This window comes from Coregonus clupeaformis, chromosome 15, assembly GCF_020615455.1.
Source record: "Coregonus clupeaformis isolate EN_2021a chromosome 15, ASM2061545v1, whole genome shotgun sequence".
NCBI classification, from domain to species: Eukaryota; Metazoa; Chordata; class Actinopteri; order Salmoniformes; family Salmonidae; genus Coregonus; species Coregonus clupeaformis.
The window spans coordinates 65,034,115-65,060,663 of NC_059206.1; the positions used below are offsets into that span (position 1 = coordinate 65,034,115).

The following is a 26,549-nucleotide window of genomic DNA, read 5'->3' on the forward strand; positions in this document are numbered from 1 at the left end:
GAGCTGTAGTGGTGTCTACATGGTGAGGAGATAGAGCTGTAGTGGTGTCTACATGGTGAGGAGATAGAGATAGAGCTGTAGTGGTGTCTACATGGTGAGGAGATAGAGCTGTAGTGGTGTCTACATGGTGAGGAGATAGAGCTGTAGTGGTGTCTACATGGTGAGGAGATGGAGATAGAGCTGTAGTGGTGTCTACATGGTGAGGAGATAGAGCTGTAGTGGTGTCTACATGGTGAGGAGATAGAGCTGTAGTGGTGTCTACATGGTGAGGAGATAGAGATAGAGCTGTAGTGGTGTCTACATGGTGAGGAGATAGAGCTGTAGTGGTGTCTACATGGTGAGGAGATAGAGCTGTAGTGGTGTCTACATGGTGAGGAGATAGAGCTGTAGTGGTGTCTACATGGTGAGGAGATAGAGCTGTAGTGGTGTCTACATGGTGAGGAGATAGAGCTGTAGTGGTGTCTACATGGTGAGGAGATAGAGATAGAGCTGTAGTGGTGTCTACATGGTGAGGAGATAGAGCTGTAGTGGTGTCTACACGGTGAGGAGATAGAGCTGTAGTGGTGTCTACATGGTGAGGAGATGGAGATAGAGCTGTAGTGGTGTCTACATGGTGAGGAGATAGAGATAGAGCTGTAGTGGCCTCTACATGGTGAGGAGATAGAGCTGTAGTGGTGTCTACATGGTGAGGAGATGGAGATAGAGCTGTAGTGGTGTCTACATGGTGAGGAGATAGAGATAGAGCTGTAGTGGCCTCTACATGGTGAGGAGATAGAGCTGTAGTGGTGTCTACATGGTGAGGAGATGGAGATAGAGCTGTAGTGGTGTCTACATGGTGAGGAGATAGAGCTGTAGTGGTGTCTACATGGTGAGGAGATGGAGATAGAGCTGTAGTGGTGTCTACATGGTGAGGAGATAGAGCTGTAGTGGTGTCTACATGGTGAGGAGATAGAGCTGTAGTGGTGTCTACATGGTGAGGAGATAGAGATAGAGCTGTAGTGGTGTCTACATGGTGAGGAGATAGAGCTGTAGTGGTGTCTACATGGTGAGGAGATAGAGCTGTAGTGGTGTCTACATGGTGAGGAGATAGAGCTGTAGTGGTGTCTACATGGTGAGGAGATAGAGATAGAGCTGTAGTGGTGTCTACATGGTGAGGAGATAGAGCTGTAGTGGTGTCTACATGGTGAGGAGATAGAGCTGTAGTGGTGTCTACATGGTGAGGAGATAGAGCTGTAGTGGTGTCTACATGGTGAGGGAGATAGAGCTGTAGTGGTGTCTACATGGTGAGGAGATAGAGCTGTAGTGGTGTCTACATGGTGAGGAGATAGAGCTGTAGTGGTGTCTACATGGTGAGGAGATAGAGCTGTAGTGGTGTCTACATGGTGAGGAGATAGAGCTGTAGTGGTGTCTACATGGTGAGGAGATAGAGCTGTAGTGGTGTCTACATGGTGAGGAGATAGAGCTGTAGTGGTGTCTACATGGTGAGGAGATAGAGCTGTAGTGGTGTCTACATGGTGAGAGAGAGATAGAGCTGTAGTGGTGTCTACATGGTGAGGAGATAGAGCTGTAGTGGTGTCTACATGGTGAGGAGATAGAGCTGTAGTGGTGTCTACATGGTGAGAGAAGAGATAGAGCTGTAGTGGTGTCTACATGGTGAGGAGATAGAGCTGTAGTGGTGTCTACATGGTGAGGAGATAGAGCTGTAGTGGCCTCTACATGGTGAGAGAGATAGAGCTGTAGTGGTGTCTACATGGTGAGGAGATAGAGCTGTAGTGGTGTCTACATGGTGAGAGAGATAGAGCTGTAGTGGTGTCTACATGGTGAGGAGATAGAGCTGTAGTGGTGTCTACATGGTGAGGAGATAGAGCTGTAGTGGTGTCTACATGGTGAGGAGATAGAGCTGTAGTGGTGTCTACATGGTGAGGAGATGGAGATAGAGCTGTAGTGGCGTCTACATGGTGAGGAGATAGAGCTGTAGTGGTGTCTACATGGTGAGGAGATAGAGCTGTAGTGGTGTCTACATGGTGAGGAGATAGAGATAGAGCTGTAGTGGTGTCTACATGGTGAGGAGATGGAGATAGAGCTGTAGTGGTGTCTACATGGTGAGGAGATAGAGATAGAGCTGTAGTGGTGTCTACATGGTGAGGAGATAGAGATAGAGCTGTAGTGGTGTCTACATGGTGAGGAGATAGAGCTGTAGTGGTGTCTACATGGTGAGGAGATAGAGCTGTAGTGGTGTCTACATGGTGAGGAGATGGAGATAGAGCTGTAGTGGTGTCTACATGGTGAGGAGATAGAGCTGTAGTGGTGTCTACATGGTGAGGAGATAGAGCTGTAGTGGTGTCTACATGGTGAGGAGATAGAGATAGAGCTGTAGTGGTGTCTACATGGTGAGGAGATAGAGCTGTAGTGGTGTCTACATGGTGAGGAGAGATAGAGCTGTAGTGGTGTCTACATGGTGAGGGAGATAGAGCTGTAGTGGTGTCTACATGGTGAGGAGATGGAGATAGAGCTGTAGTGGTGTCTACATGGTGAGGAGATAGAGCTGTAGTGGTGTCTACATGGTGAGGAGAGATAGAGCTGTAGTGGTGTCTACATGGTGAGGAGATAGAGCTGTAGTGGTGTCTACATGGTGAGGAGATAGAGATAGAGCTGTAGTGGTGTCTACATGGTGAGGAGATAGAGATAGAGCTGTAGTGGTGTCTACATGGTGAGGAGATAGAGCTGTAGTGGTGTCTACATGGTGAGGAGATAGAGCTGTAGTGGCCTCTACATGGTGAGGAGATAGAGCTGCAGTGGCCTCTACATGGTGAGGAGATAGAGCTGTAGTGGCCTCTACATGGTGAGGAGATAGAGATAGAGCTGTAGTGGTGTCTACATGGTGAGGAGATAGAGCTGTAGTGGCCTCTACACGGTGAGGAGATAGAGCTGTAGTGGCCTCTACACGGTGAGGAGATAGAGCTGTAGTGGCCTCTACACGGTGAGGAGATAGAGCTGTAGTGGCCTCTACATGGTGAGGAGATAGAGATAGAGCTGTAGTGGTGTCTACATGGTGAGGAGATAGAGCTGTAGTGGCCTCTACACGGTGAGGAGATAGAGCTGTAGTGGTGTCTACATGGTGAGGAGATAGAGATAGAGCTGTAGTGGTGTCTACATGGTGAGGAGATAGAGCTGTAGTGGTGTCTACATGGTGAGGAGATAGAGATAGAGCTGTAGTGGTGTCTACATGGTGAGGGATAGAGATAGAGCTGTAGTGGTGTCTACATGGTGAGGAGATAGAGCTGTAGTGGTGTCTACATGGTGAGGAGATAGAGCTGTAGTGGTGTCTACATGGTGAGAGAGATAGAGCTGTAGTGGTGTCTACATGGTGAGGAGATAGAGATAGAGCTGTAGTGGTGTCTACATGGTGAGGAGATAGAGCTGTAGTGGTGTCTACATGGTGAGGAGATAGAGCTGTAGTGGTGTCTACATGGTGAGGAGATATAGATAGAGCTGTAGTGGCCTCTACATGGTGAGGAGATAGAGATAGAGCTGTAGTGGTGTCTACATGGTGAGGAGATAGAGATAGAGCTGTAGTGGTGTCTACATGGTGAGGAGATAGAGCTGTAGTGGTGTCTACATGGTGAGGAGATAGAGCTGTAGTGGTGTCTACATGGTGAGGAGATAGAGATAGAGCTGTAGTGGCCTCTACATGGTGAGGAGATAGAGCTGTAGTGGTGTCTACATGGTGAGGAGATGGAGATAGAGCTGTAGTGGTGTCTACATGGTGAGGAGATAGAGCTGTAGTGGTGTCTACATGGTGAGGAGATAGAGATAGAGCTGTAGTGGTGTCTACATGGTGAGGAGATAGAGATAGAGCTGTAGTGGTGTCTACATGGTGAGGAGATAGAGCTGTAGTGGTGTCTACATGGTGAGGAGATGAGAGCTGTAGTGGTGTCTACATGGTGAGGAGATAGAGCTGTAGTGGTGTCTACATGGTGAGGAGATAGAGCTGTAGTGGTGTCTACATGGTGAGGAGATAGAGATAGAGCTGTAGTGGTGTCTACATGGTGAGGAGATAGAGATAGAGCTGTAGTGGTGTCTACATGGTGAGGAGATAGAGCTGTAGTGGTGTCTACACGGTGAGGAGATAGAGCTGTAGTGGTGTCTACATGGTGAGGAGATAGAGATAGAGCTGTAGTGGTGTCTACATGGTGAGGAGATAGAGATAGAGCTGTAGTGGTGTCTACATGGTGAGGAGATAGAGATAGAGCTGTAGTGGTGTCTACATGGTGAGGAGATAGAGCTGTAGTGGTGTCTACATGGTGAGGAGATAGAGCTGTAGTGGTGTCTACATGGTGAGGAGATAGAGCTGTAGTGGCCTCTACATGGTGAGGAGATAGAGATAGAGCTGTAGTGGTGTCTACATGGTGAGGAGATAGAGCTGTAGTGGTGTCTACATGGTGAGGAGATAGAGCTGTAGTGGCCTCTACACGGTGAGGAGATAGAGCTGTAGTGGTGTCTACATGGTGAGGAGATAGAGATAGAGCTGTAGTGGCCTCTACATGGTGAGGAGATAGAGATAGAGCTGTAGTGGTTGTTTACATGGTGAGGAGATAGAGCTGTAGTGGTGTCTACATGGTGAGGAGATAGAGATAGAGCTGTAGTGGTGTCTACATGGTGAGGAGATAGAGATAGAGCTGTAGTGGTGTCTACATGGTGAGGAGATAGAGCTGTAGTGGTGTCTACATGGTGAGGAGATAGAGATAGAGCTGTAGTGGTGTCTACATGGTGAGGAGATAGAGATAGAGCTGTAGTGGTGTCTACATGGTGAGGAGATAGAGCTGTAGTGGTGTCTACATGGTGAGGAGATAGAGCTGTAGTGGCCTCTACATGGTGAGGAGATAGAGCTGTAGTGGTGTCTACATGGTGAGGAGATGGAGATAGAGCTGTAGTGGTGTCTACATGGTGAGGAGATAGAGCTGTAGTGGCCTCTACATGGTGAGGAGATAGAGATAGAGCTGTAGTGGTGTCTACATGGTGAGGAGATAGAGATAGAGCTGTAGTGGTGTCTACATGGTGAGGAGATAGAGCTGTAGTGGTGTCTACATGGTGAGGAGATATAGATAGAGCTGTAGTGGTGTCTACATGGTGAGGAGATAGAGATAGAGCTGTAGTGGCCTCTACATGGTGAGGAGATAGAGCTGTAGTGGTGTCTACATGGTGAGGAGATGGAGATAGAGCTGTAGTGGTGTCTACATGGTGAGGAGATAGAGCTGTAGTGGTGTCTACATGGTGAGGAGATAGAGATAGAGCTGTAGTGGCCTCTACATGGTGAGGAGATAGAGCTGTAGTGGTGTCTACATGGTGAGGAGATAGAGCTGTAGTGGTGTCTACATGGTGAGGAGATGGAGATAGAGCTGTAGTGGTGTCTACATGGTGAGGAGATAGAGCTGTAGTGGTGTCTACATGGTGAGGAGATAGAGCTGTAGTGGTGTCTACATGGTGAGGAGATAGAGCTGTAGTGGTGTCTACATGGTGAGGAGATAGAGATAGAGCTGTAGTGGTGTCTACATGGTGAGGAGATATAGATAGAGCTGTAGTGGTGTCTACACGGTGAGGAGATAGAGCTGTAGTGGTGTCTACATGGTGAGGAGATAGAGATAGAGCTGTAGTGGTGTCTACATGGTGAGGAGATAGAGCTGTAGTGGTGTCTACATGGTGAGGAGATAGAGATAGAGCTGTAGTGGTGTCTACATGGTGAGGAGATAGAGCTGTAGTGGTGTCTACATGGTGAGGAGATAGAGCTGTAGTGGCCTCTACATGGTGAGGAGATAGAGATAGAGCTGTAGTGGTGTCTACATGGTGAGGAGATAGAGATAGAGCTGTAGTGGCCTCTACATGGTGAGGAGATAGAGCTGTAGTGGTGTCTACATGGTGAGGAGATAGAGCTGTAGTGGTGTCTACATGGTGAGGAGATAGAGCTGTAGTGGCCTCTACATGGTGAGGAGATAGAGCTGTAGTGGTCTCTACATGGTGAGGAGATAGAGCTGTAGTGGTGTCTACATGGTGAGGAGATGGAGATAGAGCTGTAGTGGTGTCTACATGGTGAGGAGATAGAGCTGTAGTGGTGTCTACATGGTGAGGAGATAGAGCTGTAGTGGTGTCTACACGGTGAGGAGATAGAGCTGTAGTGGTGTCTACATGGTGAGGAGATAGAGCTGTAGTGGTGTCTACATGGTGAGGAGATAGAGCTGTAGTGGTGTCTACATGGTGAGGAGATGGAGATAGAGCTGTAGTGGTGTCTACATGGTGAGGAGATAGAGCTGTAGTGGCCTCTACATGGTGAGGAGATAGAGATAGAGCTGTAGTGGTGTCTACATGGTGAGGAGATAGAGCTGTAGTGGTGTCTACATGGTGAGGAGATGGAGATAGAGCTGTAGTGGTGTCTACATGGTGAGGAGATAGAGCTGTAGTGGCCTCTACATGGTGAGGAGATAGAGATAGAGCTGTAGTGGCCTCTACATGGTGAGGAGATAGAGATAGAGCTGTAGTGGCCTCTACATGGTGAGGAGATAGAGATAGAGCTGTAGTGGTCTCTACATGGTGAGGAGATAGAGATAGAGCTGTAGTGGCCTCTACATGGTGAGGAGATAGAGCTGTAGTGGCCTCTACATGGTGAGGAGATAGAGATAGAGCTGTAGTGGTGTCTACATGGTGAGGAGATAGAGCTGTAGTGGTGTCTACATGGTGAGGAGATGGAGATAGAGCTGTAGTGGCCTCTACATGGTGAGGAGATAGAGCTGTAGTGGCCTCTACACGGTGAGGAGATGGAGATAGAGCTGTAGTGGTGTCTACATGGTGAGGAGATAGAGCTGTAGTGGCCTCTACATGGTGAGGAGATAGAGATAGAGCTGTAGTGGCCTCTACATGGTGAGGAGATAGAGCTGTAGTGGTGTCTACATGGTGAGGAGATAGAGCTGTAGTGGTGTCTACATGGTGAGGAGATAGAGATAGAGCTGTAGTGGTGTCTACATGGTGAGGAGATAGAGATAGAGCTGTAGTGGTGTCTACATGGTGAGGAGATAGAGCTGTAGTGGTGTCTACATGGTGAGGGAGATAGAGCTGTAGTGGCGTCTACATGGTGAGGAATAGAGATAGAGCTGTAGTGGTGTCTACATGGTGAGGAGATAGAGCTGTAGTGGTGTCTACATGGTGAGGAGATAGAGCTGTAGTGGTGTCTACATGGTGAGGAGATAGAGCTGTAGTGGTGTCTACATGGTGAGGAGATAGAGATAGAGCTGTAGTGGTGTCTACATGGTGAGTAGGAGATAGAGCTGTAGTGGTGTCTACATGGTGAGGAGATAGAGCTGTAGTGGTGTCTACATGGTGAGGAGATAGAGCTGTAGTGGTGTCTACATGGTGAGGAGATGGAGATAGAGCTGTAGTGGTGTCTACATGGTGAGGAGATAGAGATAGAGCTGTAGTGGTGTCTACATGGTGAGGAGATAGAGCTGTAGTGGTGTCTACATGGTGAGGAGATAGGAGATAGAGCTGTAGTGGTGTCTACATGGTGAGGAGATGGAGATAGAGCTGTAGTGGTGTCTACATGGTGAGGAGATAGAGCTGTAGTGGTGTCTACATGGTGAGGAGATAGAGCTGTAGTGGTCTCTACATGGTGAGGAGATAGAGATAGAGCTGTAGTGGTGTCTACATGGTGAGGAGATAGAGCTGTAGTGGTGTCTACATGGTGAGGAGATAGAGCTGTAGTGGCCTCTACATGGTGAGGAGATAGAGATAGAGCTGTAGTGGTGTCTACATGGTGAGGGAGATAGAGCTGTAGTGGTGTCTACATGGTGAGGAGATAGAGATAGAGCTGTAGTGGTGTCTACATGGTGAGGAGATAGAGCTGTAGTGGTGTCTACATGGTGAGGAGATAGAGCTGTAGTGGTGTCTACATGGTGAGGAGATAGAGATAGAGCTGTAGTGGTGTCTACATGGTGAGGAGATAGAGATAGAGCTGTAGTGGTGTCTACATGGTGAGGAGATAGAGCTGTAGTGGTGTCTACATGGTGAGGAGATAGAGCTGTAGTGGTGTCTACATGGTGAGGAGATAGAGCTGTAGTGGTGTCTACATGGTGAGGAGATGGAGATAGAGCTGTAGTGGTCTCTACATGGTGAGGAGATAGAGCTGTAGTGGTGTCTACATGGTGAGGAGATAGAGATAGAGCTGTAGTGGTGTCTACATGGTGAGGAGATAGAGCTGTAGTGGTGTCTACATGGTGAGGAGATAGAGATAGAGCTGTAGTGGCCTCTACATGGTGAGGAGATAGAGCTGTAGTGGTGTCTACATGGTGAGGAGATAGAGCTGTAGTGGTGTCTACATGGTGAGGAGATAGAGCTGTAGTGGTGTCTACATGGTGAGGAGATAGAGCTGTAGTGGTGTCTACATGGTGAGGAGATAGAGCTGTAGTGGTGTCTACATGGTGAGGGAGATAGAGCTGTAGTGGTGTCTACATGGTGAGGAGATAGAGATAGAGCTGTAGTGGTGTCTACATGGTGAGGAGATAGAGATAGAGCTGTAGTGGTGTCTACATGGTGAGGAGATAGAGCTGTAGTGGCGTCTACATGGTGAGGAGATAGAGCTGTAGTGGTGTCTACATGGTGAGTAGAGATAGAGCTGTAGTGGTGTCTACATGGTGAGGAGATAGAGCTGTAGTGGTGTCTACATGGTGAGGAGATAGAGATAGAGCTGTAGTGGTGTCTACATGGTGAGGAGATAGAGATAGAGCTGTAGTGGTGTCTACATGGTGAGAGATAGAGATAGAGCTGTAGTGGTGTCTACATGGTGAGGAGATAGAGATAGAGCTGTAGTGGTGTCTACATGGTGAGGAGATAGAGCTGTAGTGGTGTCTACATGGTGAGGAGATAGAGCTGTAGTGGTGTCTACATGGTGAGGAGATAGAGCTGTAGTGGTGTCTACATGGTGAGGAGATAGAGCTGTAGTGGTGTCTACATGGTGAGGAGATAGAGCTGTAGTGGTGTCTACATGGTGAGGAGATAGAGCTGTAGTGGCCTCTACATGGTGAGGAGATAGAGCTGTAGTGGTGTCTACATGGTGAGGAGATAGAGATAGAGCTGTAGTGGTGTCTACATGGTGAGGAGATAGAGCTGTAGTGGTGTCTACATGGTGAGGAGATAGAGATAGAGCTGTAGTGGTGTCTACATGGTGAGGAGATAGAGCTGTAGTGGTGTCTACATGGTGAGGAGATAGAGATAGAGCTGTAGTGGTGTCTACATGGTGAGGAGATAGAGATAGAGCTGTAGTGGTGTCTACATGGTGAGGAGATAGAGCTGTAGTGGCCTCTACATGGTGAGGAGATAGAGCTGTAGTGGTGTCTACATGGTGAGGAGATAGAGATAGAGCTGTAGTGGTGTCTACATGGTGAGGAGAGATAGAGCTGTAGTGGCCTCTACATGGTGAGGAGATAGAGATAGAGCTGTAGTGGTGTCTACATGGTGAGGGAGATAGAGCTGTAGTGGTGTCTACATGGTGAGGAGATAGAGCTGTAGTGGTGTCTACATGGTGAGGAGATAGAGCTGTAGTGGTGTCTACATGGTGAGGAGATAGAGCAGTAGTGGTGTCTACATGGTGAGGAGATGGAGATAGAGCTGTAGTGGTGTCTACATGGTGAGGAGATAGAGCTGTAGTGGTGTCTACATGGTGAGGAGATGGAGATAGAGCTGTAGTGGTGTCTACATGGTGAGGAGATAGAGATAGAGCTGTAGTGGTGTCTACATGGTGAGGAGAGAGATAGAGCTGTAGTGGCCTCTACATGGTGAGGAGATAGAGCTGTAGTGGTGTCTACATGGTGAGGAGATAGGGAGATAGAGCTGTAGTGGTGTCTACATGGTGAGGGGATAGAGCTGTAGTGGTGTCTACATGGTGAGGAGATAGAGATAGAGCTGTAGTGGTCTCTACATGGTGAGGAGATAGAGCTGTAGTGGTGTCTACATGGTGAGGAGATAGAGATAGAGCTGTAGTGGTGTCTACATGGTGAGGGGATAGAGCTGTAGTGGTGTCTACATGGTGAGGAGATAGAGCTGTAGTGGTCTCTACATGGTGAGGAGATAGAGCTGTAGTGGTGTCTACATGGTGAGGAGATAGAGCTGTAGTGGTGTCTACATGGTGAGGAGATAGAGCTGTAGTGGTGTCTACATGGTGAGGAGATAGAGCTGTAGTGGTGTCTACATGGTGAGGAGATAGAGCTGTAGTGGTGTCTACATGGTGAGGAGATAGAGATAGAGCTGTAGTGGTGTCTACATGGTGAGGAGATAGAGCTGTAGTGGCCTCTACACGGTGAGGAGATAGAGATAGAGCTGTAGTGGTGTCTACATGGTGAGGAGATAGAGCTGTAGTGGTGTCTACATGGTGAGGAGATAGAGCTGTAGTGGTGTCTACATGGTGAGGAGATAGAGCTGTAGTGGTGTCTACATGGTGAGGAGATAGAGCTGTAGTGGTGTCTACATGGTGAGGAGATGGAGATAGAGCTGTAGTGGTGTCTACATGGTGAGGAGAGAGCTGTAGTGGTGTCTACATGGTGAGGAGATGGAGATAGAGCTGTAGTGGTGTCTACATGGTGAGGAGATAGAGCTGTAGTGGTGTCTACATGGTGAGGAGATAGAGCTGTAGTGGTGTCTACATGGTGAGGAGATGGAGATAGAGCTGTAGTGGCCTCTACATGGTGAGGAGATAGAGCTGTAGTGGTGTCTACATGGTGAGGAGATAGAGATAGAGCTGTAGTGGTGTCTACATGGTGAGGGGATAGAGCTGTAGTGGTGTCTACATGGTGAGGAGATAGAGATAGAGCTGTAGTGGCCTCTACATGGTGAGGAGATAGAGCTGTAGTGGTGTCTACATGGTGAGGAGATAGAGATAGAGCTGTAGTGGTGTCTACATGGTGAGGGGATAGAGCTGTAGTGGTGTCTACATGGTGAGGAGATAGAGCTGTAGTGGTCTCTACATGGTGAGGAGATAGAGCTGTAGTGGTGTCTACATGGTGAGGAGATAGAGCTGTAGTGGTGTCTACATGGTGAGGAGATAGAGCTGTAGTGGTGTCTACATGGTGAGGAGATAGAGCTGTAGTGGTGTCTACATGGTGAGGAGATAGAGATAGAGCTGTAGTGGCCTCTACATGGTGAGGAGATAGAGCTGTAGTGGTGTCTACATGGTGAGGAGATGGAGATAGAGCTGTAGTGGTGTCTACATGGTGAGGAGATGGAGATAGAGCTGTAGTGGTGTCTACATGGTGAGAGAGAGATAGAGCTGTAGTGGCCTCTACATGGTGAGGAGATAGAGCTGTAGTGGTGTCTACATGGTGAGGAGATAGAGATAGAGCTGTAGTGGTGTCTACATGGTGAGGAGATAGAGCTGTAGTGGTGTCTACATGGTGAGGAGATAGAGCTGTAGTGGTGTCTACATGGTGAGGAGATAGAGCTGTAGTGGTGTCTACATGGTGAGGAGATAGAGCTGTGAAGTGGTGTCTACATGGTGAGGAGATAGAGCTGTAGTGGTGTCTACATGGTGAGGGATGGAGATAGAGCTGTAGTGGTGTCTACATGGTGAGGAGATAGAGATAGAGCTGTAGTGGTGTCTACATGGTGAGGTGGAGATAGAGCTGTAGTGGTGTCTACATGGTGAGGAGATGGAGATAGAGCTGTAGTGGTGTCTACATGGTGAGGAGATAGAGCTGTAGTGGTGTCTACATGGTGAGGAGATAGAGCTGTAGTGGTGTCTACATGGTGAGGAGATAGAGCTGTAGTGGTGTCTACATGGTGAGGAGATGGAGATAGAGCTGTAGTGGTGTCTACATGGTGAGGAGATGGAGATAGAGCTGTAGTGGTGTCTACATGGTGAGGAGATAGAGCTGTAGTGGTGTCTACATGGTGAGGAGATAGAGCTGTAGTGGTGTCTACATGGTGAGGAGATAGAGCTGTAGTGGTGTCTACATGGTGAGGAGATAGAGATAGAGCTGTAGTGGCCTCTACATGGTGAGGAGATAGAGCTGTAGTGGTGTCTACATGGTGAGGAGATAGAGCTGTAGTGGTGTCTACATGGTGAGGAGATGGAGATAGAGCTGTAGTGGTGTCTACATGGTGAGGAGATAGAGCTGTAGTGGTGTCTACATGGTGAGGAGATAGAGCTGTAGTGGTGTCTACATGGTGAGGGAGATAGAGCTGTAGTGGTGTCTACATGGTGAGGAGATGGAGATAGAGCTGTAAGTGGTGTCTACATGGTGAGGAGAGAGATAGAGCTGTAGTGGTGTCTACATGGTGAGGAGATAGAGCTGTAGTGGTGTCTACATGGTGAGGAGATAGAGCTGTAGTGGCCTCTACATGGTGAGGAGATAGAGCTGTAGTGGTGTCTACATGGTGAGGAGATAGAGATAGAGCTGTAGTGGTGTCTACATGGTGAGGAGATAGAGATAGAGCTGTAGTGGTGTCTACATGGTGAGGAGATAGAGCTGTAGTGGTGTCTACATGGTGAGGAGATAGAGCTGTAGTGGTGTCTACACGGTGAGGAGATAGAGATAGAGCTGTAGTGGTGTCTACATGGTGAGGAGATAGAGATAGAGCTGTAGTGGTGTCTACATGGTGAGGGAGATAGAGCTGTAGTGGTGTCTACATGGTGAGGAGATAGAGCTGTAGTGGTGTCTACATGGTGAGGAGATAGAGATAGAGCTGTAGTGGTGTCTACATGGTGAGGAGATAGAGATAGAGCTGTAGTGGTGTCTACATGGTGAGGGAGATAGAGCTGTAGTGGTGTCTACATGGTGAGGAGATAGAGCTGTAGTGGTGTCTACATGGTGAGGGAGATGAGATAGAGCTGTAGTGGTGTCTACATGGTGAGGAGATAGAGATAGAGCTGTAGTGGTGTCTACATGGTGAGGAGATAGAGCTGTAGTGGTGTCTACATGGTGAGGAGATAGAGATAGAGCTGTAGTGGTGTCTACATGGTGAGGAGATAGAGATAGAGCTGTAGTGGTGTCTACATGGTGAGGAGATAGAGCTGTAGTGGTGTCTACATGGTGAGGAGATAGAGCTGTAGTGGTGTCTACACGGTGAGGAGATAGAGCTGTAGTGGTGTCTACATGGTGAGGAGATAGAGATAGAGCTGTAGTGGTGTCTACATGGTGAGGAGATAGAGCTGTAGTGGTGTCTACATGGTGAGGAGATAGAGATAGAGCTGTAGTGGTGTCTACATGGTGAGGAGATAGAGATAGAGCTGTAGTGGTGTCTACATGGTGAGGAGATAGAGCTGTAGTGGTGTCTACATGGTGAGGAGATAGAGCTGTAGTGGTGTCTACACGGTGAGGAGAGATAGAGCTGTAGTGGTGTCTACATGGTGAGGAGATAGAGATAGAGCTGTAGTGGTGTCTACATGGTGAGGAGATAGAGCTGTAGTGGTGTCTACATGGTGAGGAGATAGAGCTGTAGTGGTGTCTACATGGTGAGGGAGAGATAGAGCTGTAGTGGTGTCTACATGGTGAGGAGATAGAGATAGAGCTGTAGTGGTGTCTACATGGTGAGGAGATAGAGCTGTAGTGGTGTCTACATGGTGAGGAGATAGAGCTGTAGTGGTGTCTACATGGTGAGGAGATAGAGCTGTAGTGGTGTCTACATGGTGAGGATGGAGATAGAGCTGTAGTGGTGTCTACATGGTGAGGAGATAGAGCTGTAGTGGTGTCTACATGGTGAGGAGATAGAGATAGAGCTGTAGTGGTGTCTACATGGTGAGGAGAGAGATAGAGCTGTAGTGGTGTCTACATGGTGAGGAGATAGAGCTGTAGTGGCGTCTACATGGTGAGAAGAGATAGAGCTGTAGTGGTGTCTACATGGTGAGGAGATAGAGCTGTAGTGGTGTCTACATGGTGAGGAGATAGAGATAGAGCTGTAGTGGCGTCTACATGGTGAGGTAGAGATAGAGCTGTAGTGGTGTCTACATGGTGAGGAGATAGAGATAGAGCTGTAGTGGTGTCTACATGGTGAGGAGAGAGATAGAGCTGTAGTGGTGTCTACATGGTGAGGAGATAGAGCTGTAGTGGTGTCTACATGGTGAGGAGAGATAGAGCTGTAGTGGTGTCTACATGGTGAGGAGAGAGATAGAGCTGTAGTGGTGTCTACATGGTGAGGAGATAGAGCTGTAGTGGTGTCTACATGGTGAGGAGATAGAGCTGTAGTGGTGTCTACATGGTGAGGAGATAGAGATAGAGCTGTAGTGGTGTCTACATGGTGAGGAGATAGAGATAGAGCTGTAGTGGTGTCTACATGGTGAGGAGATAGAGCTGTAGTGGTGTCTACATGGTGAGGAGATAGAGCTGTAGTGGTGTCTACATGGTGAGGAGATAGAGCTGTAGTGGTGTCTACATGGTGAGGAGATAGAGATAGAGCTGTAGTGGTGTCTACATGGTGAGGAGATAGAGCTGTAGTGGTGTCTACATGGTGAGGAGATAGAGATAGAGCTGTAGTGGTGTCTACATGGTGAGGAGATAGAGATAGAGCTGTAGTGGTGTCTACATGGTGAGGAGATAGAGCTGTAGTGGTGTCTACATGGTGAGGAGATAGAGCTGTAGTGGTGTCTACATGGTGAGGAGATAGAGCTGTAGTGGTGTCTACATGGTGAGGAGATAGAGATAGAGCTGTAGTGGTGTCTACATGGTGAGGAGATAGAGCTGTAGTGGTGTCTACATGGTGAGGAGATAGAGATAGAGCTGTAGTGGTGTCTACATGGTGAGGAGATAGAGATAGAGCTGTAGTGGTGTCTACATGGTGAGGAGATAGAGCTGTAGTGGTGTCTACATGGTGAGGAGATAGAGCTGTAGTGGTGTCTACACGGTGAGGAGATAGAGCTGTAGTGGTGTCTACATGGTGAGGAGATAGAGATAGAGCTGTAGTGGTGTCTACATGGTGAGGAGATAGAGCTGTAGTGGTGTCTACATGGTGAGGAGATAGAGCTGTAGTGGTGTCTACATGGTGAGGAGATAGAGCTGTAGTGGTGTCTACATGGTGAGGAGATAGAGATAGAGCTGTAGTGGTGTCTACATGGTGAGGAGATAGAGCTGTAGTGGCCTCTACATGGTGAGGAGATAGAGCTGTAGTGGTGTCTACATGGTGAGGAGATAGAGCTGTAGTGGTGTCTACATGGTGAGGAGATGGAGATAGAGCTGTAGTGGTGTCTACATGGTGAGGAGATAGAGCTGTAGTGGTGTCTACATGGTGAGGAGATAGAGCTGTAGTGGTGTCTACATGGTGAGGAGATAGAGCTGTAGTGGTGTCTACATGGTGAGGAGATGGAGATAGAGCTGTAGTGGCCTCTACATGGTGAGGAGATGGAGATAGAGCTGTAGTGGTGTCTACATGGTGAGGAGATAGAGCTGTAGTGGTGTCTACATGGTGAGGAGATAGAGCTGTAGTGGTGTCTACATGGTGAGGAGATGGAGATAGAGCTGTAGTGGCCTCTACATGGTGAGGGAGATAGAGCTGTAGTGGTGTCTACATGGTGAGGGAGATAGAGCTGTAGTGGTGTCTACATGGTGAGGAGATAGAGCTGTAGTGGTGTCTACATGGTGAGGAGATGGAGATAGAGCTGTAGTGGCCTCTACATGGTGAGGAGATGGAGATAGAGCTGTAGTGGTGTCTACATGGTGAGGAGATAGAGCTGTAGTGGTGTCTACATGGTGAGGAGATAGAGCTGTAGTGGCCTCTACATGGTGAGGAGATAGAGCTGTAGTGGTGTCTACATGGTGAGGAGATAGAGCTGTAGTGGTGTCTACATGGTGAGAGAGGAGATAGAGCTGTAGTGGTGTCTACATGGTGAGGAGATAGAGATAGAGCTGTAGTGGTGTCTACATGGTGAGGAGATAGAGCTGTAGTGGTGTCTACATGGTGAGGGAGATAGAGCTGTAGTGGTGTCTACATGGTGAGGAGATAGAGCTGTAGTGGTGTCTACATGGTGAGGAGATAGAGCTGTAGTGGTGTCTACATGGTGAGGAGATAGAGCTGTAGTGGTGTCTACATGGTGAGGAGATAGAGCTGTAGTGGTGTCTACATGGTGAGGAGATAGAGATAGAGCTGTAGTGGTGTCTACATGGTGAGGAGATAGAGATAGAGCTGTAGTGGTGTCTACATGGTGAGGAGATAGAGCTGTAGTGGTGTCTACATGGTGAGGAGATAGAGCTGTAGTGGCCTCTACATGGTGAGGAGATAGAGCTGTAGTGGTGTCTACATGGTGAGGAGATAGAGCTGTAGTGGTGTCTACATGGTGAGGAGATAGAGCTGTAGTGGTGTCTACATGGTGAGGAGATAGAGATAGAGCTGTAGTGGTGTCTACATGGTGAGGAGATAGAGCTGTAGTGGTGTCTACATGGTGAGGAGATAGAGCTGTAGTGGTGTCTACATGGTGAGGAGATAGAGCTGTAGTGGTGTCTACATGGTGAGGGAGATAGAGCTGTAGTGGTGTCTACATGGTGAGGAGATAGAGCTGTAGTGGTGTCTACATGGTGAGGAGATAGAGCTGTAGTGGTGTCTACATGGTGAGGAGATAGAGATAGAGCTGTAGTGGTGTCTACATGGTGAGGAGATAGAGATAGAGCTGTAGTGGTGTCTACATGGTGAGGAGATAGAGATAGAGCTGTAGTGGCCTCTACATGGTGAGGAGATAGAGCTGTAGTGGTGTCTACATGGTGAGGAGATAGAGCTGTAGTGGTGTCTACACGGTGAGGAGATGGAGATAGAGCTGTAGTGGTGTCTACATGGTGAGGAGATAGAGATAGAGCTGTAGTGGTGTCTACATGGTGAGGAGATAGAGATAGAGCTGTAGTGGTGTCTACATGGTGAGGAGATAGAGATAGAGCTGTAGTGGTGTCTACATGGTGAGGAGATAGAGATAGAGCTGTAGTGGTGTCTACATGGTGAGGAGATAGAGCTGTAGTGGTGTCTACATGGTGAGGAGATAGAGCTGTAGTGGTGTCTACATGGTGAGGAGATGGAGATAGAGCTGTAGTGGCGTCTACATGGTGAGGAGATGGAGATAGAGCTGTAGTGGTGTCTACATGGTGAGGAGATAGAGATAGAGCTGTAGTGGTGTCTACATGGTGAGGAGATAGAGCTGTAGTGGCCTCTACATGGTGAGGAGATAGAGCTGTAGTGGTGTCTACATGGTGAGGAGATAGAGCTGTAGTGGTGTCTACATGGTGAGGAGATAGAGCTGTAGTGGTGTCTACATGGTGAGGAGATAGAGATAGAGCTGTAGTGGTGTCTACATGGTGAGGAGATAGAGCTGTAGTGGTGTCTACATGGTGAGGAGATAGAGCTGTAGTGGTGTCTACATGGTGAGGAGATAGAGCTGTAGTGGTGTCTACATGGTGAGGAGATAGAGCTGTAGTGGTGTCTACATGGTGAGGAGATAGAGCTGTAGTGGTGTCTACATGGTGAGGAGATAGAGCTGTAGTGGTGTCTACATGGTGAGGAGATAGAGATAGAGCTGTAGTGGTGTCTACATGGTGAGGAGATAGAGATAGAGCTGTAGTGGTGTCTACATGGTGAGGAGATAGAGATAGAGCTGTAGTGGTGTCTACATGGTGAGGAGATGGAGATAGAGCTGTAGTGGCCTCTACATGGTGAGGAGATAGAGCTGTAGTGGTGTCTACATGGTGAGGAGATAGAGCTGTAGTGGTGTCTACATGGTGAGGAGATGGAGATAGAGCTGTAGTGGTGTCTACATGGTGAGGAGATAGAGATAGAGCTGTAGTGGTGTCTACATGGTGAGGAGATAGAGATAGAGCTGTAGTGGTGTCTACATGGTGAGGAGATAGAGATAGAGCTGTAGTGGTGTCTACATGGTGAGGAGATGGAGATAGAGCTGTAGTGGTGTCTACATGGTGAGGAGATAGAGCTGTAGTGGTGTCTACATGGTGAGGAGATAGAGCTGTAGTGGTGTCTACATGGTGAGGAGATAGAGCTGTAGTGGTGTCTACATGGTGAGGAGATAGAGATAGAGCTGTAGTGGTGTCTACATGGTGAGGAGATGGAGATAGAGCTGTAGTGGTGTCTACATGGTGAGGAGATAGAGCTGTAGTGGCCTCTACATGGTGAGGAGATGGAGATAGAGCTGTAGTGGTGTCTACATGGTGAGGAGATAGAGCTGTAGTGGTGTCTACATGGTGAGGAGATAGAGATAGAGCTGTAGTGGTGTCTACATGGTGAGGAGATGGAGATAGAGCTGTAGTGGTGTCTACATGGTGAGGAGATAGAGCTGTAGTGGCCTCTACATGGTGAGGAGATAGAGCTGTAGTGGTGTCTACATGGTGAGGAGATGGAGATAGAGCTGTAGTGGTGTCTACATGGTGAGGAGATAGAGCTGTAGTGGTGTCTACATGGTGAGGAGATAGAGCTGTAGTGGCCTCTACATGGTGAGGAGATAGAGATAGAGCTGTAGTGGTGTCTACATGGTGAGGAGATAGAGCTGTAGTGGTGTCTACATGGTGAGGAGATAGAGATAGAGCTGTAGTGGTGTCTACATGGTGAGGAGATAGAGCTGTGGTTCTGAGAGAGCTGTAGTGGTGTCTACATGGTGAGGAGATAGAGATAGAGCTGTAGTGGTGTCTACATGGTGAGGAGATAGAGATAGAGCTGTAGTGGTGTCTACATGGTGAGGAGATAGAGCTGTAGTGGTGTCTACATGGTGAGGAGATAGAGATAGAGCTGTAGTGGCCTCTACATGGTGAGGAGATAGCGATAGAGCTGTAGTGGTGTCTACACGGTGAGGAGATAGAGCAGTAGTGGTGTTTACATGGTGAGGAGATAGAGCTGTAGTGGTGTCTACATGGTGAGGAGATAGAGATAGAGCTGTAGTGGTGTCTACATGGTGAGGAGATAGAGATAGAGCTGTAGTGGCCTCTACATGGTGAGGAGATAGCGATAGAGCTGTAGTGGTGTCTACACGGTGAGGAGATAGAGCTGTAGTGGTGTCTACATGGTGAGGAGATAGAGATAGAGCTGTAGTGGTGTCTACACGGTGAGGAGATAGAGATAGAGCTGTAGTGGTGTCTACATGGTGAGGAGATAGAGCTGTAGTGGTGTCTACATGGTGAGGAGATAGAGCTGTAGTGGCCTCTACACGGTGAGGAGATAGAGCTGTAGTGGTGTCTACATGGTGAGGAGATAAAGATAGAGCTGTAGTGGTGTCTACATGGTGAGGAGATAGAGCTGTAGTGGTGTCTACATGGTGAGGAGATAGAGATAGAGCTGTAGTGGTGTCTACATGGTGAGGAGATAGAGATAGAGCTGTAGTGGCCTCTACATGGTGAGGAGATAGCGATAGAGCTGTAGTGGTGTCTACACGGTGAGGAGATAGAGCTGTAGTGGTGTCTACATGGTGAGGAGATAGAGATAGAGCTGTAGTGGCCTCTACATGGTGAGGAGATAGAGATAGAGCTGTAGTGGTGTCTACATGGTGAGGAGATAGAGCTGTAGTGGTGTCTACATGGTGAGGAGATAGAGCTGTAGTGGTGTCTACATGGTGAGGAGATAGAGCTGTAGTGGCCTCTACATGGTGAGGAGATAGAGATAGAGCTGTAGTGGTGTCTACATGGTGAGGAGATAGAGCTGTAGTGGTGTCTACATGGTGAGGAGATAGAGCTGTAGTGGTGTCTACATGGTGAGGAGATAGAGATAGAGCTGTAGTGGTGTCTACATGGTGAGGAGATAGAGCTGTAGTGGTGTCTACATGGTGAGGAGATAGAGATAGAGCTGTAGTGGTGTCTACATGGTGAGGAGATAGAGCTGTAGTGGCCTCTACACGGTGAGGAGATGGAGCTGTAGTGGTGTCTACATGGTGAGGAGATAGAGCTGTAGTGGTGTCTACATGGTGAGGAGATAGAGCTGTAGTGGTGTCTACATGGTGAGGAGATAGAGATAGAGCTGTAGTGGTGTCTACACGGTGAGGAGATAGAGATAGAGCTGTAGTGGTGTCTACATGGTGAGGAGATAGAGCTGTAGTGGTGTCTACATGGTGAGGAGATAGAGCTGTAGTGGTGTCTACATGGTGAGGAGATAGAGCTGTAGTGGTGTCTACATGGTGAGGAGATAGAGCTGTAGTGGTGTCTACATGGTGAGGAGATAGAGATAGAGCTGCAGTGGCCTCTACACGGTGAGGAGATAGAGATAGAGCTGTAGTGGTGTCTACATGGTGAGGAGATAGAGATAGAGCTGTAGTGGTGTTTACATGGTGAGGAGATAGAGCTGTAGTGGTGTCTACATGGTGAGGAGATAGAGCTGTAGTGGCCTCTACATGGTGAGGAGATAGAGATAGAGCTGTAGTGGTGTTTACATGGTGAGGAGATAGAGCTGTAGTGGTGTCTACATGGTGAGGAGATAGAGCTGTAGTGGCCTCTACATGGTGAGGAGATAGAGATAGAGCTGTAGTGGTGTTTACATGGTGAGGAGATAGAGCAGTAGTGGTGTTTACATGGTGAGGAGATATAGATAGAGCTGTAGTGGTGTCTACACGGTGAGGAGATAGAGATAGAGCTGTAGTGGTGTTTACATGGTGAGGAGATAGAGCAGTAGTGGTGTTTACATGGTGAGGAGATAGAGAGAGAGCTGTAGTGGCCTCCACATGGTGAGGAGATAGAGATAGAGCTGTAGTGGTGTTTACATGGTGAGGAGATAGAGCTGTAGTGGTGTTTACATGGTGAGGAGATAGAGCTGTAGTGGTGTTTACATGGTGAGGAGATAGAGCAGTAGTGGTGTTTACATGGTGAGGAGATAGAGATAGAGCTGTAGTGGCCTCTACATGGTGAGGAGATAGCGATAGAGCTGTAGTGGTGTCTACACGGTGAGGAGATAGAGCAGTAGTGGTGTTTACATGGTGAGGAGATAGAGCTGTAGTGGTGTCTACATGGTGAGGAGATAGAGCTGTAGTGGTGTCTACATGGTGAGGAGATAGAGATAGAGCTGTAGTGGTGTCTACATGGTGAGGAGATAGAGATAGAGCTGTAGTGGTGTCTACATGGTGAGGAGATAGAGATAGAGCTGTAGTGGTGTCTACATGGTGAGGAGATGGAGATAGAGCTGTAGTGGTGTCTACATTGTGAGGAGATAGAGCTGTAGTGGTGTCTACATGGTGAGGAGATAGAGATAGAGCTGTAGTGGTGTCTACATGGTGAGGAGATAGAGCTGAAGTGGTGTCTACATGGTGAGGAGATGGAGATAGAGCTGTAGTGGTGTCTACACGGTGAGGAGATAGAGATAGAGCTGTAGTGGTGTCTACATGGTGAGGAGATAGAGCTGAAGTGGTCTCTACATGGTGAGGAGATAGAGCTGTAGTGGTGTCTACATGGTGAGGAGATAGAGAAAGAGCTGTAGTGGTGTCTACATGGTGAGGAGATAGAGCTGAAGTGGCCTCTACATGGTGAGGAGATAGAGCTGTAGTGGTGTCTACATGGTGAGGAGATAGAGATAGAGCTGTAGTGGTGTCTACATGGTGAGGAGATAGAGCTGTAGTGGTGTCTACATGGTGAGGAGATAGAGATAGAGCTGTAGTGGTGTCTACATGGTGAGGAGATAGAGCTGAAGTGGCCTCTACATGGTGAGGAGATAGAGCTGTAGTGGTGTCTACATGGTGAGGAGATAGAGAAAGAGCTGTAGTGGTGTCTACATGGTGAGGAGATGGAGATAGAGCTGTAGTGGCCTCTACATGGTGAGGAGATAGAGCTGTAGTGGTGTCTACATGGTGAGGAGATAGAGAAAGAGCTGTAGTGGTGTCTACATGGTGAGGAGATAGAGATAGAGCTGCAGTGGTGTCTACATGGTGAGGAGATGGAGCTGTAGTGGTGTCTACACGGTGAGGAGATAGAGATAGAGCTGTAGTGGTGTCTACACGGTGAGGAGATAGAGATAGAGCTGTAGTGGTGTCTACACAGTGAGGAGATAGAGCTGTAGTGGTGTCTACATGGTGAGGAGATGGAGATAGAGCTGTAGTGGTGTCTACACGGTGAGGAGATAGAGATAGAGCTGTAGTGGTGTCTACATGGTGAGGAGATAGAGCTGTAGTGGCCTCTACACGGTGAGGAGATAGAGATAGAGCTGTAGTGGTGTCTACATGGTGAGGAGATAGAGCTGTAGTGGTGTCTACATGGTGAGGAGATAGAGCTGTAGTGGTGTCTACATGGTGAGGAGATAGAGCTGTAGTGGCCTCTACATGGTGAGGAGATAGAGATAGAGCTGTAGTGGTGTCTACATGGTGAGGAGATAGAGCTGTAGTGGTGTCTACATGGTGAGGAGATAGAGCTGTAGTGGCCTCTACATGGTGAGGAGATAGAGCTGTAGTGGTGTCTACATGGTGAGGAGATAGAGATAGAGCTGTAGTGGTGTCTACATGGTGAGGAGATAGAGATAGAGCTGTAGTGGTGTCTACATGGTGAGGAGATAGAGCTGTAGTGGTGTCTACATGGTGAGGAGATAGAGCTGTAGTGGCCTCTACACGGTGAGGAGATGGAGATAGAGCTGTAGTGGTGTCTACATGGTGAGGAGATGGAGATAGAGCTGTAGTGGTGTCTACATGGTGAGGAGATAGAGATAGAGCTGTAGTGGTGTCTACATGGTGAGGAGATAGAGCTGTAGTGGTGTCTACATGGTGAGGAGATAGAGCTGTAGTGGTGTCTACATGGTGAGGAGATAGAGCTGTAGTGGTGTCTACATGGTGAGGAGATAGAGCTGTAGTGGCCTCTACATGGTGAGGAGATAGAGATAGAGCTGTAGTGGTGTCTACATGGTGAGGAGATAGAGCTGTAGTGGTGTCTACATGGTGAGGAGATAGAGCTGTAGTGGTGTCTACATGGTGAGGAGATAGAGCTGTAGTGGTGTCTACATGGTGAGGAGATAGAGATAGAGCTGTAGTGGCCTCTACATGGTGAGGAGATAGAGATAGAGCTGTAGTGGTGTCTACATGGTGAGGAGATAGAGCTGTAGTGGTGTCTACATGGTGAGGAGATAGAGATAGAGCTGTAGTGGTGTCTACATGGTGAGGAGATAGAGATAGAGCTGTAGTGGTGTCTACATGGTGAGGAGATAGAGCTGTAGTGGTGTCTACATGGTGAGGAGATAGAGCTGTAGTGGTGTCTACATGGTGAGGAGATAGAGCTGTAGTGGTGTCTACATGGTGAGGAGATAGAGCTGTAGTGGTGTCTACATGGTGAGGAGATAGAGATAGAGCTGTAGTGGCCTCTACATGGTGAGGAGATAGAGCTGTAGTGGTGTCTACATGGTGAGGAGATAGATCATTATTAGAGATAATTATTTATATGGTTGTACATTGTACTCCCTTATCCATAGATTGTAATGATCAATGTTGAACGTACTATTAGCTTCATCACATACCTCTGCTGTCGACTAACAGAATGTCTGAACCCCCCCCCCACTTTCCTCTGTGTCTCCAGGAGCCCCAGACTTTGTGGACCCTGCAGGGCAGCCCCTGGCCCAGCCGGCCCAGTCCTGGGTGTGGCTGGTGGATCTGGAGCGTACTGCCGCCCTGCTGGTGGGCCGCTGCCTGGGGGGCATGCTGCAGGGAGCACCCACCTCTCTGGAGGAGCAGGACACAGGCTACTGGCTCAAAACCCCCTTGTTCAGCAACGGACTGGAGATGGACATCCCTCAACTAGGTATGAAACATAGCATAGTTAGTGTAGATAGTGTAGATAGCGTAGATAACGTAGTTAGCGTAGATAGTGTAGATAGCGTAGTTAGTGTAGTTAGCGTAGTTAGCATAATTAGCGTAGTTAGCGTAGATAGTGTAGTTAGTGTAGATAGCGTAGATAGTGTAGTTAGTGTAGATAGCGTAGTTAGCGTAGATAGCGTAGTTAGTGTAGATAGCGTAGTTAGTGTAGATAGCGTAGTTAGTGTAGATAGCGTAGTTAGCGTAGTTAGCATAGTTAGCGTAGTTAGCGTAGATAGTGTAGTTAGCGTAGATAGTGTAGTTAGTGTAGATATCATAGTTAGCGTAGATAGCGTAGTTAGCATAGTTAGCGTAGTTAGCGTAGATAGTGTAGTTAGCGTAGATAGTGTAGTTAGTGTAGATAGCATAGTTAGCGTAGATAGTGTAGTTAGTGTAGATAGCATAGTTAGTGTAGATAGCGTAGTTAGTGTAGATAGCGTAGTTAGCGTAGTTAGCGTAGTTAGCATAGTTAGCGTAGATAGTGTAGTTAGCGTAGATAGTGTAGTTAGTGTAGATAGCATAGTTAGCGTAGATAGCGTAGTTAGTGTATTGATAGTGTAGTTAGTGTAGATATTTTATAGGGACATTATAACCACAGCTAGGAAGGTTACAAAATATCCCTCAGCTCGGTGTGTCAACTTAATGGAGATACACTACCGGTTAAACGTTTTAGAACACCTACTCGTTCAAGGGTTTTTCTTTATTTTTACAATTTTCTACATTGTAGAATAATAGTGAATACATCAAAACTAAGAAATAACGCATATGGAATCATGTAGTAACCAAAAAAGTGTTAAACAAATTAAAATAGATTTGAGATTCTTCAAATAGCCACCCTTTGCCTTGATGACAGCCTTGCACACTCTTGGCATTCTCTCAACCAGCTTCACCTGGAATGCTTTGCCAACCGTCTTGAAGGAGTACCCACATATGCTGAGCACTTGTTGGCTGCTTTTCCTTCACTCTGCGGTCTGACTCATCCCAAACCATCTCAATTTGGTTGAGGTCGGGGGATTGTGGAGGCCAGGTCATCTGATGCAGCACTCCATCACTCTCCTTGGTCAAATAGCCCTTACACAGCCTGGAGGTGTGTTGGGTCATTGTCCTGTTGAAAAACAAATGATAGTCCCACTAAGCCCAAACCAGATGGGATGGCGTATCACTGCAGAATGCTGTGGCAGCCATGCTAGTTAAGTGTGCCTTGAATTCTAAATAAATCACAGACTGTGTCACCAGCAAAGCACCCCCACACCATAACACCTCCTCTTCCATGCTTTACGGTGGGAAATACACATGCGGAGATCATCCGTTCACCCACACCGCGTCTCACAAAGACACTGCGGTTGGAACCAAAAATCTCCAATTTGGACTCTAGACCAAAGGACACATTTCCACCGGTCTAATGTCCATTGCTTGTGTTTCTTGGCCCAAGCAAGTCTCTCCTTCTTATTGGTGTCCTTTAGTAGTGGTTTCTTTGCAACAATTCGACCATGAAGGCCTGATTCACACAGTCTCCTCTGAACAGTTGATGTTGAGATGTGTCTGTTACTTGAACTCTGTGAAGCATTTATTTGGGCTGCAATTTCTGAGGCTGGTAACTCTAATGTACTTATCTGCATCAGAGGTAACTCTGGGTCTTCCATTCCTGTGGCGGTCCTCATGAGAGCCAGTTTCATCGTAGCGCTTGATGGTTTTTGCGAATGCACTTGAAGAAACTTTCAAAGTTCTCGAAATGTTCCAGATTGACTGACCTTCATGTCTTAAATTAATGATGGACTGTCGTTTCTCTTTGCTTATTTGAGCTGTTCTTGCCATAATATGGACTTGGTCTTTTACCAAATAGGGCTATCTTCCGTATACCCCCCCCACACACACACACATACACACCTTGTCACAACACAACTGATTGGCTCAAAGGCATTAAGAAGGAAAGAAATTCCACAAATTAACTTTTAAGAAGGCACACCTGTTAATTGAAATGCATTCCAGGTGACTACCTCATGAAGCTGGTTGAGAGAATGCCAAGATTGTGCAAAGCTGTCATCAAGGGTGGCTACTTTGAAGAATCTCAATTCTATTTTCATTTGTTTAACACTTTTTTGGTTACTACATGACTCCATATGTGTTATTTCACAGTTTTGATGTCTTCACTATTATTCTACAATGTAGAAAATAGTACAAATAAAGAAAAACCCTTGAATGAGTAGGTGTTCTAAAACGTTTGACCTGTAGTCTAAATGCAATATTATGGATGGTTTCTGCTAAGGTTACTTAATGGAGATAAATGCAATATTATGGATGGTTTCTGCTAAGGTTACTTAATGGAGATAAATGCAATATTATGGATGGTTTCTGCTAAGGTTACTGAACATCCCCTCAGCTAAGTATGAAGTCAATATTCAACTCACTGTCATATCAATAGAGACTGCTGCTTGGTCTGAGAGAGACTGAGGTGGTCCAGGTTGGTTATTGATCACCATCTTTACCCACATACACTGAGTGGACAAAACATTGAGTTCCACCCCCTTTTGCCCTCGGAACAGCCTCAATTCGTCGGGACATGGACTCTACAAGGTGTCGAAAGCGTTCCACAAGGATGCTGACCCATGTTGACTCCAATGCTTCCCACAGTTGTGTCAAGTTGGCTGGATGTCCTTTGGGTGGTGGGACCATTCTTGATACACACTGGAAACTGTTGAGTGTAAAAAAAACAAAACAGCAGCGTTGCAGTTCTTGACACACTCAAACCGGTGCGCCTGGCACCTACTACCATACCCCATTCAAAGGCACTTAAATA

General features: G+C 47.6%; 1 protein-coding gene across 1 annotated transcript in view; it reads left to right on the forward strand.

Annotated features, from left to right (window-relative positions):
* herc1 (HECT and RLD domain containing E3 ubiquitin protein ligase family member 1) overlaps positions 1-26,549 on the forward strand; it is a 217,215-nt gene that overhangs the window by 45,181 nt on the left and 145,485 nt on the right. Inside the window, 1 exon segment of the mRNA XM_045225293.1 lies at positions 23,478-23,699. Within this exon segment, the coding sequence (XP_045081228.1) occupies positions 23,478-23,699 (222 nt within the window).